The following is a 14,416-nucleotide window of genomic DNA, read 5'->3' as shown; positions in this document are numbered from 1 at the left end:
AGTGATTTGTATCTGTACAAATTTACCGAATTCAGTATTCGTTTATCTATCTGACATATGCTGACTCCAAATATTTTTGAACACTGTATCCTAGTCTAGTTATTAAGTGTATCATTTTAACTATTCTCAGGTCCAGTAAAATAATGAAAGAGAGCAGAGCAAAGGAAAGGCACCTTTCCTTAAATGGCAGGCACTGTACCAGGTGGTGTTTTATATATTTTACTTTATTTAATCCTCCAGATAGCACAGAGGTAAGTGCACTCCCCCCCTTTTTCAAAGGAGGAAACAGACTCAGAGGTAAGTAACATCACAGCGCCCGGCCTGCCTGCTGCTCCGAGTTGTTGCTCTTTCAGAATCACTGCTCTCTCCATCAGCGGAGAAATGCGTAGGGAAGGCCCTGGGAAATGCTGATAATAGCATTTGCTGATTGGAACTAACTGCATTCGTTTATTAATTCCACAGATATTCACTGAGTGCTTTTTGTGTGCCAGATACTATGCTGGACTCTAATGAAGAAGAGAGGGCAAGATAATCATGATCCTTACCCTCATGGAGTTTATATTCTAATGAATTAGAGCTTTAGATTTATTTGCATAGTGCGCTATCTGTTTAGGGCAGGTGGCCCATTATATTCATACATGCATTCATACATATGCACATGTGAACGTGAATAACTTGGGGATTGTTTTCTAAAAAGGGAGAGGGATGAAGACTTTTTTAAAAGATTTTATTTATTCATTTTTAGAGAGAGGGATATGGAGGGATGGAGGGAGAGAGACAGAGAGAGAGAGAGATCAATGTGAGAGAAACATCTGTCAGTTGCCTCTCACATGCCCCCAACCAGGGACCTGGCCTGCAACCCAGGCATGTGCTCTGACAGGGAATTGAACCTGTGACTTTTCAGTTTGCAGGCAGGCATGCAACCCACTGAGCCACACCAGCTTTTTAATATTGCATCCTGTACCTTGAATTTTAGAGAAACTCTGTACAGTAAAACTCCTTTATGAATTACATGTGGATTCAGCTTAGAAAGGGGTTTTGGTTTTTTGGTTTTTAATGCTTTATAGTGGAAAATTTCAAATTTATTCAAAAGTGGGGAGTATTCTAAACCCCCATGTACCTATTACTTAGCTTCAATGATTACCAGCTCAAGACCAGTCTTGTAGGGAGGCGGTTATTCCAGGTAACTGTGTTTGAGACAAATATTCAACTTATAAATTAATGTCTTTTACAATTAAGGTTTTGTATATAATGATTCTTTTTCAAAGGGGTGACTTATTTATGAATTATTCGAGTAATAAGGTATTCTAATAATATAAAGTGTTATACTGTAAGTCAGTTTTGTTAATGTTTTAGAATAGAAGCTTCTTGAGACTCTGAATTAAGCATGTGTCTTCATTTCTAGTCCTTTGTTTAGCTAAGTAAGTACATTTAAGTAACACTTGGAGAAGGACATTTGTTCACAGTTGCCTGTTTGTTCCAGGTACACTTTTGCCTCTTTGTTATGCTCTGCAGAGAACAAAACCAATGTTATAGTGATGTAACTTTGCAATTCTCTTTTTGAGTTAGACATTTTTATTGTTGCCAATTGTTACATGATTAAATTCATGAAGATAGAACAAATGATTTTTTGTGATTACATGCTGATTTGGATTTATTTCTCTCGTACAGAAGGAAATGTACAAATTACAACTGAAACTCTACTAAAATCTACTGAAGAAGTACAAGGTATGAAGGTCAATGGGACTAAGACGGATAATAATGAAGGACACAAGAATGGCAATGTGAGTAAAGGTCTCTCGGCTGGGTGCAGCGATTACCCAGAAGTAGACAAAATCATGACCAGTGATGAGGTTTCAGAAACCAGCACATTAATTTCCCTAGAGGCTTTAAACTTTGTGGACCCTGGATTAACAGAAGCGACTCCTAAAGAAAAAGAATGTGAAGAATTAAAAACTTGTTCTTCTTGGTTGTCATTATTACCAGGGAACAGTGCCATTTCCAAAGTGGACAGTGGGAAGGAAGAGTTGTGTAAGTTAAGCCTTGTCTGTGAAGCAGATGACAATCACCAACAGATTCTTGGCCACCGTAATGAAAAACACGGTTCTGCACAGGGCAGTCCCAGATCCATGGGAAATGTAGATGTTGCAGAACCCTTAGGAAAAAGTGCTGAAGTTTCATATTTCGTATCAAGTTTGTCTGGTCCAGAATCCAGAGCAACATCCTTAGAAAAACATGGTTTTAAAGGTGATGGCTTGCTAAAGAGATCTGCTGAAAAGACAGACAACTCCTGTTTTGATGGGGATGATCAGAGCAAGAATGTGGCTTCTGGGGAAGAAAATGAAGAACCGTTTTTGAACCCTGGGAGTGAAAGAAGGGAACGCTTTCCTGTTAATGCCACGCCTCCAGAAGAGGCTGCCACGTGTCATTGTTCTAGAGGAGAAAAGACTGTTGCCTCCCTAAAAGGAAATCTCCACAATCACTGTTGCATTCAAGGCAGTATCCACACAGACAACTCTGATTCTTTAACGCCCGGTTCTTTTACTGAAGCCACAGAAATAACGTTAAACAAAAAAGATTTGAAAATCACTTTAGACATTCAAGGTAGCTTAACGAACCATGAGGACCATAGAGAAACCTTTACTAGTTTTTCTTCCTTGATGCAGCCCAAAGAACCAGAACAGACAACCACTAGTGAGCCCAGTATGTTAAGTGAAAACATTTACGTTAAAGACCCTAATTCCTCAGTCAGCATACAGAGAAATCTGGAAGGCAACACCCAGTTATTTGAAGCATCATATAATGAATTTATGATGGGAAAAAAAACCCTTGTGCGTTTCATGCCAGAGGACCAGATAAGTCCTGTAAATGAGGAATCAAAACCCAAGGAAGAGACTGCTCATTTGTCATCATCCCTAGACTCTGACTACAGGCTGGAGTCAGAAAAAGCTGTACAGACTTTACAGGACAATATTCCACATTTAGATGAGCAGAGCATTGCCTGTGAGATAAATGACCCTCCTTGTACTGACAAACTGGCTGTAAGCAAAATAGAAAGTGAATGTGTTTTAAATCAAGTGTCCCTTAATTCTCAAGACCATGCAAAGTTGCCAATTAACAAAGAGATGCCTTTAGCAATAAGCGAGGATTCCCAGCAGAGCCATCACCTTCCATTAGAGGATGGAGCCAGTATCACTGCTGATACCCAAACCATTCCCATGAAGACAAAAACGGATGACCTCTCCCCACCAGGTGACAAAACCTGCGGTGCTGCTTCAAACAGTCCAACCTTAAATATCAAACCAGGAAGCCTAGAGAGAAAAAACAAAGTGGCTGGTTCCGGAACAGAAGACGTACATTCCAGACTTCTCCCGAGTAAGAAAGAAGCAGCTGTCTTGCCCCCAGAGGTCTCTGTCATGGAATGTCAAAAGGTTCAATCTCAAGACCTCTCCAGCTGCCACTGTATAGGACAAAATGCCCAAGAAGAGAGCATGTGTTCCGTGTGTGGTGCTTGTGAGTCGAGCAGAACCACCCAGGCAGTTGAAAACTGCTTGATTACAAAGTGTGAAAATGCATTTCAGAACAGCAGTCGTCACTCTCCAAGAAGAGAAGACTCCTTGGGAAATAGCACCGGTCAGGTGAGTTTTACGTTCCAGGAAGGGGCACTGAATGGACAAGAAACTAGAGGCAACCTTCCAGGAGATAAGATCAGGAATGAAAGGACAGCGGGTACGTTAAATAGTGAAGCTTCAAACAAAACCATTCATACCACTAATCCCATCCAACCCAGTGAGGAAGGGCAAGAATTAAAGGAACAGGACACGCCCAAAGAGACTGTGTTTTGTAACTATAACATCTCTGATTGTGCCACACCAGAACTAAAGCAATCTGTTAGCATTCCAAATCCTGAAAAACTGTTGGACCAGTCTTCTTCTGCTAAGTCCCCCAATTTTAAAAACGTGAACCAAGCAGTTGAAAGTCTTGATCAGAAGACAGCTGAAGTCCTTGACTGCCAGAGTAATGCGGACGTACCAGATGAATGCAGAAGTGAAAATAAAATAGCTAAGGAGACACCAGGTAGTGACCGGAGAGATTCCATCCCAGAGCCTAACACAGAGGTAAGCCACAACCCAAAGGATCTGCCGTTCAGCTCAGGCAATAACAAATCGTCTGGTGGTGGTCTGAGAAAAGGCTGTTTAAAAGGAGCCTTTGAAAGGACTTCTAGTTGTGAGGAGTCCACAGATGGTATGGCGGACATCGTCCACACAGCCTGCAGTAATAAGCCTACAGAAGGCATGCTGGACACAAGGGCATCTGGCACACTTGGTGGTGGTGCACAGCAAGGTGGACTGGCGGTAACCGAAACCTCAAAGAGTGCCTTGTCTCAGAGAGGAGATGCGAACACTGCATTTATAGGAAAGACTGACCAGGATTCTGATTTCCCAGATGCTGTTTCCTCTTCAGTGGAATCTCTTGAAATAAGAAAATCATGTGAAGAGAAAGTCTGCAGATCATTAAAAGACTGTGAGATGGAAGCATGTTCAGACTCTTCTGCCAGTAAGATAGAATCTATTGCAGATCATGAACCAAATGTAAGACTTTTGGATAGAGTTGATACGTCTTTAAATCATATTCATCATGAACAGCAAGTTAGAGAAGCATCTCTAGGGATGATTGAAAGATCAAAACTAGAAATACAGCCTGAGTTTGACCAGGAAAATACCTTTGGAATTTCCTCAAAAGAGTTGGTGTCTTCTAGACACCAAGATGAGAACTCTGTTCCCACAGAGAGCCTGAAATCCATTGAGATAATGCCTTTAGACCCGTCTTCTCAAGAAAATTCAGGAGCTAACATTAATGGTGAAGAAACAGACCTGAAAAATGTTTTTAAACCAAAAGATGGTGAAATGCTTTGTGAAGATGTACAGGGCTGCATAGTCCTCCCTGAGACAAAGGAAGGAGCACCAAGGGATGTGAGTAATCCCAGTGAAGGAAACAGCGTTGACATCGGTGTGAAAGTTTTGCCTTTGATGATGGGAAAAGAAACTAACGCGAAAGGGGAAGAAACTGAAGAACATCAGAGGGGGCCCCTGGATCACTTAACTGTTGGGGAGGAATCTGAGGAGATGATTTCCAGAGAAGATGGTCATGGTGATAATATGAGTGAGGTGTCTCAGACACACTTTAAATCCCTGAGGATGCTTAGTGATGCTGCAAAACGACAAAGCCAAAGGGATTTGGACGACATGTTGCAGAAGGAAGAGGAATATGTACATCAAGAAGAAGCACACGCGATATTGGAACAACGTGCATCATCTAATACGTTGTCAAATGAGGGGCAAAATGAGAACCGACCTGAGGATTGCAAATATAAGTACACCATGATTAAGGAAATCACCCCAGCAAAGCCGGCCAAGGGTAACTGTACTGGACAGCTTCAGAAGTTCAAAGACCCAACGGAGGAAAACTTACGTCATCCATTAAAAAGGGGTACTGAGTTGTGCGTAGGTCCTTGCCTTCGTGGCGCCCCCCAGAAAGCACAAAACCCCAGTTCTGCTAGGTGTGACAAACTGTATGGTGCCTTTGGGGACACTTCACACCAGAAAAGAGTGCTTCCCTTAAAGAAGCAGCCTCATCGGACATGTAAGAAAGTTTCCTGTCAGGAGCAAGTCAACATGGGGAGAAAGATAAGTAAAATCAGAAATTCTGCCTTTTTAAAGAGTTCCTCTGAAACCATCCCCACGAAAGCACACAAATTTCTCAGTTCCCGTGCTGTGTCTGCGCCCAAACGACTGGAACCCGAAACAGTACCTGCCAGGAGCTTAGTTAGCCACATACCAAAGCAGAAGGCTGCTCCGTGCCATCTCTTAAGGAGCCTGAGTGTCAGGAAGCCTACCAAAGAATCAGCCTTACTCAGCAAGCTCTCCATCCTCGCCTCCAGACTGGCCCCAGCCACAAAGACCCAGAAGCTAAGGTATCGGCGGTGTTCCTCGGAACTTCTTCCAGTGGCTAAAAGCTACAAACGGCTCCGATACAAGAGGCTCCTAGATGGGTTTTCATACAATACAATGCAGCTGAGCCCATATTTGACAGCTGGTGGATGGGATAAGAAGCCTAACAGTAAACCCTTGACACTTTATCCGCTCGAAGCCATCAAAATGAGCTTCATAGATTTGAGCAACAAGATGCCGTTGCTGCTGTTCGGTTCTGAAACCTTCCCAGTATCCTTTCATGTGAAATCAGGCTCCGAGTGTGGAACTGAGTCCTCAAGGACTTTTCCTGAGCACTGTGCTCCAGCGAGGCTTGCCTTAAGGGAGGCCGCCCCGTGCCCTTCTCAGCCTCCCAAGTGGACCTTTTCTTTCTTCTTGTCCCACGGTTGCCCTGGAGTGGCCACATTCAGGGAAGACACTGGCCTCCATGGTCAGGCACATGGCCAGGGTCCTCCACAGCCTCCAGTTCCTCTCCAAGACTGCGGAGGCACCGCCATAGTCCAGACGAAAGCAGGCTGCTCTGTCCTTGGCCTCCACACACTCCTAGCACTTTGTTCCCCTGGATGTTATCGAATCTGGACAAAAAAACGGAGCTTCTCCAGTCATATGCCTACCATGCAGAGGCTCTTCATGACCCAGTTTACACAAGGCTTGAAAGGGTTAAGGTCTCCAGCCTCCATAGCAGACAAGATCTTCTGTTCTCTGCCCTATTCGGTGGGCCGAGTGCTATCGCTTTGGAGCCAGCATGGGCCTGCTTCCGCCTGCCCCTTCGAAATCTCCACTCTTCATTCCACTCACAGCAAGCAGCAGCCAACTCTGGGCATCCCAAGCAGGTAAACTGTCCCCTGCCTTTGCAAATGTCCCATGTTTGCTTCCTGCCTTTGGGGAGAGGAGAGGGGTGCTACTGGAAATGCAGGGCTATTTGGAATCTTTGTGTCTGCACTTTCTGTTGCACTCTGAGAGACCTTGGCAGACCTCTCCTGAGAAAACAAGACAGTAATTCTTAAGTATAGACCCCTCTAATTTCCTGCAGAATCTGGATTTTCTGCAGAAGCCTTTATCTTGTACCATTCTTTGTTCTGTCCATTCATTCTGCAAACCATCAAATCTTTTGAATCTCTTTTCTCCTCCTGTACTTACCTTGCAAAAAAACAAACACCATTACAATTAAAGACTCTTAAGTAATGACAAATGGCTTGTAACTGTAACTTTTTCACAAACTATTATACAGCCTGCAGCTAAGTTAGGGTTTGCTGGGTAAATGATACAGAAGAAATACTTTTTAAGTAAATTAATTATGTAGCATCACCAAATCTAGTTTATGAACCTTTGCATTTCTTTCTGGAGCAGAGAGGCTTCAGAGATTGGCATTTACATATTCTGGATTGTAGAATTTATGGACTTTTAAGTGAACTTGGGAAAAAGGTTTTATGGCTCGACCACTAAGAAAGAAAATTTCACCGGTATTATTTTACCTTCTAATTGAAAATAAGAGAAAAAAAAAGATTTTGAGAGTTACATCCCCCCAAATCTGTTTTAGGCATAATTGATAAATCCTCCTATTCGGAATCCTTTGGGTAAAAGAAGCTTGAAACATTTTCTATTTTGCCCTTATCATTGCTGTAGTTTAAAAAGCCTTAAAATTCCAAGTAGTCTGGGAGCTTTGCCTGTGTGGCCAGTCTCTTACACAGAACCATTCTGTCACTGAAAAGCTGCTGGTGCATATTGTGAAGTTCTCCAGGCATCTTAACAGAAAACTGAATAAATAAAGAGGTTTAGGAAAAATACCCCAGAACCTAAATGTGGCTGATTTAAATTGAAAGATGAATTGCTATTATAAATACTAGAAAAACAGGCCCTGGCTGGTGTAGCTCAGTGGATTGAGTGCGGGCCTGTGAAGCAGAGGGTCGCCAGTTCCATTCCCAGTCAGGGCACATGCCTGGGTTGCAGGCCAGATTCTCAGTGGGGGACCCATGAGAGGCAACCACACATTGATGTTTCTCTCCCACTCTTTCTCCTTCCTGTCCCCTCTCTCTAAAAATAAATAAATAAAATAAAATAAATACTAGAAAAACATTTGCTTCTTACAGTGCAGCCATAAAAATACACTAGAATGAGTCGAGTAGTTTTAAATGATGGTGTACTGCCTTTATTGTCAGTTTCCCTCTACAGTCTCATAGTTTTTCTCCACTCCGTGTCCCTGAAACGCAGCTTTTATCGTGTGTCCTTTTTTAAACTGTTCCTTCCTGAGGTTGATGTAGAAGGAGGGTCCTTACTCATCTCACCCTGGGAAGGTAGGTGTTGACCCACTTTTCTCTCCTCCAGAACTTTTTCCCACCTGAAATGTCGTCTGTTCTCTGGTGTGGAATATTTTCTCTCTCCCTTACTTTCTATATCTGGCATTTTCTTTTATTTTTTGACTTCATTTTACTTTAGTAAAATTTATTGTATTTTTAATTCAAGTAGAAGGTGAAGGAATGCTGTTTGTAGGGGCTTTTTCTTCTCATCGGCTCGAAAAGTGCCTTAGCATCCTGTGCTTCGGCCTTGAATCTAGAAGTTTTCTGTCTTTCTAAAAACACTTAGAAATGTTTAGTCTGATAAACTGGGTAGCCCCCAAAAGCAAGACTTCAGTTAACAAAGATTAAATTAATTTGTTTCGTAGCATATTTATTTGAACCGTATTCCCCAGCACTCTGTACTGTAGTTTGGACGGGCATCTCTTTTGCCTTTTTTTGGATGATGAGCCTGAGGCACATCGTGTTTCTCTAACCACATCCCTCACCTGCTTAGTGTTTCAGCTGAGCTGACCTAGGACTAAGGCCTCCCAATCTCTGATGCGGTCAGCCATTTTTTTTCAAAACTTTCCTGCCTTACTTTCCTTTTATCTATACCCCCTCCCCAGAGAATACTGAGTTGCATTCCCAAAATCAGAACTATCTGTTTTTCCCAGCCGTTGAACAAATTTCTAAGAGGAATCGGACTGTACGGCCATCATAGTGTGCTGTGTTCTAAATTCAGTAGAAACTGATTCAGCTTTTACTTTAAGAGGCACAAAAAGCTCTCCAAGCTGTAAGTGATTATTAAAACTATTGTTATTTGTGTATCTTTAAGGGATTATTAAAACTATTGTTCCATAAAAGTAAAAGATTCACTATTAAGGGACCAACCATCCTGTTAATAGTTTTCTTCCACATAGCCATGTTTTCTGTGGAACTTGGCTTTAAAGAAAAAAAGGCTTTCTTCATAATTTTGTATTAGGTTACAGAAATTGGCAGGGTTTATTTTAATAGAGTGAATACAGGGCTGGGTATAGTATAAGATTTTTATCTGTAATTTTTGTTCAACAACTTGATTTGAAAGTGTAAGAGTCGAGATCATTGTGGTTCCCCTCCTTTCACTTACTGTCCTGTGTTTATTTCTACCTTCTTTCCATTCGAGTTAGAAAACAGTCTTCCTGTCCGCCTGCCTCTTCTCCCATGATGGGAGTGTAATTCTCCTGACTGGGAGGCTTTCATCTTTCTGAGTGAATGGCATTTCTTATCTTCCTAGGGCTTTACTTGAGTGTCATGTGCTCAACCTGAATGACATCACAACCTTTGCTGTTGTTCCACTGCCCTAACCTATTGCTCTTGTACTTTTGCTTCACTTCAGCCACGCCATGTTACCATATGTGCCTCTTCCAGGCATGGAAGCTACTTACACCACCGGCGGCAGTCAGATGAGGTAAGCCTCCAATGGCCCCTGGGACATGAGGGTCTGCAGAGAGAGAGAGAGAGAGGGAATACTAGCCCATGGTATGGGTCAGGCACAGTGTGAATCTGAGCTCTTGTTCTCCTTCTAAACCAGATTGAATCTTAAATTCAGAAGTGTTTTATTATAAGTGGCAAGTAAGGATGTACAATCAATACCAGAAAAGGGGCGGGGAGGGGAGTCAGAATCACTCAGCCAGCTCATTGTGCTATAAGTTCCTTCGCAGGCTATTTCTCGGTCATTTAGCCAGCTTTGGTGCCTGGGTGGGATTGATCTCATCTGTGTACATGTCATTTGTTTGGTTCACTAGATGTCCTCTCCCTTCCAAAAAATCTGTTCCTTTCTACGTATTTCCTCACTCCATACCAGTGAAATGGATTGACCACAGTCTTGTACATTTTTATACATGCAGGCACAGGCTGGGTCCAGAAGCGACTTGAAATGTCATTTCTGGAAAAAGGCTTCAACCCTAGTGTGGGTATTAAGTTGAATGTGCTGAAGTAATAAGTGAATCCGCTTATATTTTCTTTTCTGTTTTTCTCTCTGTGCTGCTAGGCCAGAGCCTCCGTTCCCTGCCTTGGTACCAAAGTCTTGCTTGGTAACAGACTCAGCTGTGAGCAAGCTCCTGCTTTCAGCCTCTGAGTTCCAGGTTCCTGGATTAGATGAACTGGATGATGTGACAGCATCATGCCCCCATCCACAAAGTAGCCCCCCGGAACAGAAAGAGGTGAGTGCAAAGTGCTGGTGGGGTAGGATGACAGTGACACGGAGATATCCGTCAGTGACTGCAGATCACATGATAGGTACAGGTGGGCCCCTGAGTAGCTTCACTTACCCCCTCTACCTTTAGCTGAGTACCAGAGATGACCAAAATGAGAGGTTTTATCTTTGGCTACTAAAGGATACCCTGGTTCTCTCTTTGTTCTCTTTTTGTTTTTTAAATCCTCACCTGAGGACATGCTTACTGATTTTAGAGAGAGGGACAGGAGGAAGAGAAATATCAATGTGAGAGAGAAACCTTGTTCGGCTGCCTCTCCCACACTCCTCAATCGGGGACCAAACCTGCAACCTAGGCATGTGCCCTGATCGGGAAACAGACTTGCAAAGCTTTCAGTCTACAGGACGATGCTCCAACCAGCTGAGCCACATCCACCTGGGCCCTGGATCTTTTCATCTACGTTGTTTCCTGGATCCTTTTTTCTTGATGATAGAATTTAATAATGCTTAGAGAATTAGACCACAGAGCTGCTTCATGCATTTGAAGAAGATGAGTGAATGATGGTGTATTTCAATTTTGCAACATCTGTCTCCAACAGGTATTGATAACTCAATATCTGAACTGGATGTACAATGTACAATTCTCTTTTAATAGTACACAAAAGAGTAGTTGCTGAAAACACTGGCGGCAGAAGTAGGAGGGGAAGCTTTGTCATAAACTACTTACTAGAGTGATCTCTGAAAGAGGAAGTGATATCTTGAGGTTCAAGAAAAGTGGGGACTTTTTATATTAAAAAATGTCTTATAACTCGACCGTCTTTCTTTTTAACCCTTAAAAATAGGCTGAGCCAGAGAAGAGGCCAAAGAAAGTCTCACAGATTCGCATCCGGAAAACCATTCCTAAACCAGACCCTAATCTTACTCCTATGGGCCTCCCTCGACCCAAAAGGTGAGCTCTTTCTCTGAAACACGTAGCTTCACTTTTTGGGGACATTGTACTGTAATGACCTTTTAATGGTTGTATATCCTGAGCTATTGTCCTTCCAGGATTTATCCAAAAGTATTCACTGGCGATGTGGCCAGACTCACGTGCAGATATATTTGACTGCATTCCTAATCATTTGCATTAAGCTCCCCGTGCCCACTGTGCTGTCTCTTTGGATGCATAATCTCTGCTTGTCCTTCGGTGGTGCTGGGAGCTCAGCAGTGTTGTCACCCCCAGGTGTAGGTGAGGGTGCTGAGGCTCCGCGTTTAAGAAACCTGTGTGGCCATAGTGTCGGTCATGACACGTGTTCTGTTTCACACAGGTCTTTGCCAGCCCCACAGCCCAAGCTCACAGCGTTCTGCACACAAAACTGGGAAGGGACCTAAATGTTATGAAGGAGGGACGTTTAAATTTATTTTTTATTTTTTAGAAAATACCAGATCCATGTACTGGTTTATATTATAGCCTTTAAAGATTTGGTTTCTAAAGGTTAACTTTTTATGGTAAAGACAATTGAGAATCCCATAAAGTGAAGTGGGAAGAAAAAAGATTTCTAAATTATGTATTTAGCCTCATTCCAGGTTTGGAATTATGTGTTACACAGACACACTATGAAAATTTAAACATTTTTGAAAAAGAGCTCTCGAGTTATATTTTCATGTGGTAGACCTCATTCCTTCATTTTTTAAAATATGTTTTATTGATTATGCCATTACAGTTGTCCCATTTCCCCCCCTGCACACCCCTCCCCCCTGCACACCCCTCCCCCACCATTCCCCCCCTTTAGTTTATGACCACATGTCTCAAGTTCTTTAGATTCTATATTTCCCATACTATTCTTGCCCCCCCTATTTTCTACCTACTGTCTATGCTATTTATTTTCTGTACTTTCTCCCCCCTTCTCCTCCTCATGTCCCTGTTACTAACCCTCCATGTGATCTTCATTTCTATGGTTCTGCTCCTAATCTAGCTGTCCTCTTAGTTAATTTTAGGTGTGGTTGTTAATAACTGTGAGTTTATTGTCCTTTCACTGTTCATATTTTTTATCTTCTTTTTCTTAGATAAGTCCCTTTAACATTTCATATAATAAGGGCTTGGTGATGATGAACTCCTTGAACTTGACCTTATCTGAGAAGCACTTTATCTGCCCTTCCATTCTAAATGAAAGCTTTGCTGGATAGAGCAATCTTGGCTGTAGGTCTTTGGATTTCATGACTTGGAATACTTCTTTCCAGCCCCTTCTTGCCTAGAAGGTCTCTTTTGAGAAAACAGCTGACAGTCTGATGGGTACTCCTTTGTAGGTGACTGTCCCCTTATCTCTTGCTGCTTCTAGGATTCTCTCCTTCATTTTAATCTTGGCTAATGTAATGATGATGTGCCTTGGTGTGTTCCTTCTTGGGTCCAACTTCTTTGGGACTCTCTGAACTTCCTGGACTTCCTTGAAGTCTATTTCCTTTGCCAGACTGGGGAAGTTCTCCTTTATTATTTGTTCAAATAAGAGTTCCACTTGTTGGTCTTCCTCTTCCTTTTCTGGTACCCCTATAATTCGGGTGTTGGAACCTTTAAAGATATCCTGGAGGTTCCTAAGCCTCTCCTCATTTTTTTCGAATTCTTGTTTCTTCATTGTTTTCTGTTTGGTCATTTTTCTCTTCCTTCTGGTCCACTTGATTGATTTTAGTCCCAGTTTCTTTCCCATCACTATTGGTTCCCTGTGCATTTTGGTTCATTTCACTTCGTGAAGCCTTCATTTTTTTCATCTAATTTGTGACTAAAATCAACCAGTTCTGTGAACATCCTGATCACCAGTGTTTTGAACTGTGCATTTGATAGGTCGGCTATCTCTTGGTTGCTTAGAAGTATTGGCTCTGGGGCTTTGAGCTGTTCTTCTTCTTGAGCCATAATGTTTTGGTCTGTTCCCACCTGTTAGGTATGAGGGGCAGAGCCTTAGGTGTTCACCAGGGCAGGGCAACCCAGGTTGCTGAGTTGTGACGCTATATGTGGGGGGAGGGTCAGAGAAGGGCAATAGCGTTTTTTTCTGCTCTCTGTCTGATTTCGGTCCCCTCTGCTGCTTCCCACAAGCAAATTGGGCCCTTCTGGTGCTAGTTCCCAGATGTGTGGGCTTGTGCACCCTCTAGGACCCTATGGGTCTCTCCAGTGAACTCTCTGTGAGCCTGGGAGCTTTCCTGGCACCTCAACCCCCGAAAGTTTTTCCAATTGGTGCTTTTAGGCTTTATTTCCAAGCGCTGGGGCTCTGGTTTGCTTGGTCTATCTCACTGCTTGCTCTTTTGCCTGGTTTACCTGCACGCGAATGTGTGACCAGTCAGCCAGCTGCCTTGTGCCCTCACTGGGTCTGCCCATTGCCACCCCACACCTGGGATCTGCCAGCCACCACCTGTGTGCCTGGGTCAGTCCAGACGCTTTTTCCTGTGCGACCCGCTCCAACAGCTGCTGACTGCACCCCTCTTACCGATGAATGGTTCGTTTTTGTCAGACTTCGGTACAGTTTAATTTTCTCTCTGTTTTGGTTGCGTCCTGGTTTTTAAATCTTTGTTGTTCATAAACTTGGTTGTGTGAGGAGGTACAGTGTTTCCACCTACGCCTCCATCTTGGAAGTCTCATTCCGTCATTTCTCATTGGCAAAAGGAAGCCTAACAGTGGTCCCTTAAGTCACCCAAGGTAAGTTATTTAATAATCTTCCTGAGCTTCCAGAACTTTCTGTAAAATGTAAGAATTTCCAAAGCTTAAAAATGTTGTATAGTCCAACTTAGAAAAAATGTACTATAGCTATTTCATTGCTTTACACGACACACATACAGTAAGTAGTTGACTGATACTATGATGATTGACATTCCACTTTTCCCACATGGTTTCCACCTCAATATATTGTGTTTTTATCTTTCAGTCCTGTTAGTGATCATCTAGCATATGCCTTTTCAAAACATATTTTTAAAATATTTCAGATATTTTAGGTTGA

General features: G+C 42.6%; 1 protein-coding gene across 5 annotated transcripts in view; it reads left to right on the top strand.

Annotated features, from left to right (window-relative positions):
- The window catches only part of PRR14L (proline rich 14 like), a 54,581-nt gene that overhangs the window by 29,136 nt on the left and 11,029 nt on the right, over positions 1–14,416 (top strand). For 4 of the 5 annotated variants that reach the window (XM_037052580.1, XM_037052578.1, XM_037052579.1 and 1 more), the window contains exons 4-7: positions 1,672–6,823; positions 9,642–9,713; positions 10,296–10,467; positions 11,300–11,406. In XM_037052580.1, the coding sequence (XP_036908475.1) occupies positions 1,672–6,823; positions 9,642–9,713; positions 10,296–10,467; positions 11,300–11,406 (5,503 nt within the window). Of the gene's footprint in view, positions 1–1,671; positions 6,824–9,641; positions 9,714–10,295; positions 10,468–11,299; positions 11,407–14,416 lie in introns of those variants that run through there. The other variant, XM_037052582.1, reaches the window with a different exon arrangement.

The sequence above is a fragment of the Sturnira hondurensis genome, unplaced genomic scaffold (assembly GCF_014824575.4).
Source record: "Sturnira hondurensis isolate 20B ecotype Veracruz unplaced genomic scaffold, ASM1482457v3 Scaffold0007406, whole genome shotgun sequence".
Classification (NCBI taxonomy): Eukaryota; Metazoa; Chordata; class Mammalia; order Chiroptera; family Phyllostomidae; genus Sturnira; species Sturnira hondurensis.
Note: the sequence above shows the minus strand (reverse complement) of the source record. Positions and strands in the feature narration are given on the sequence as shown.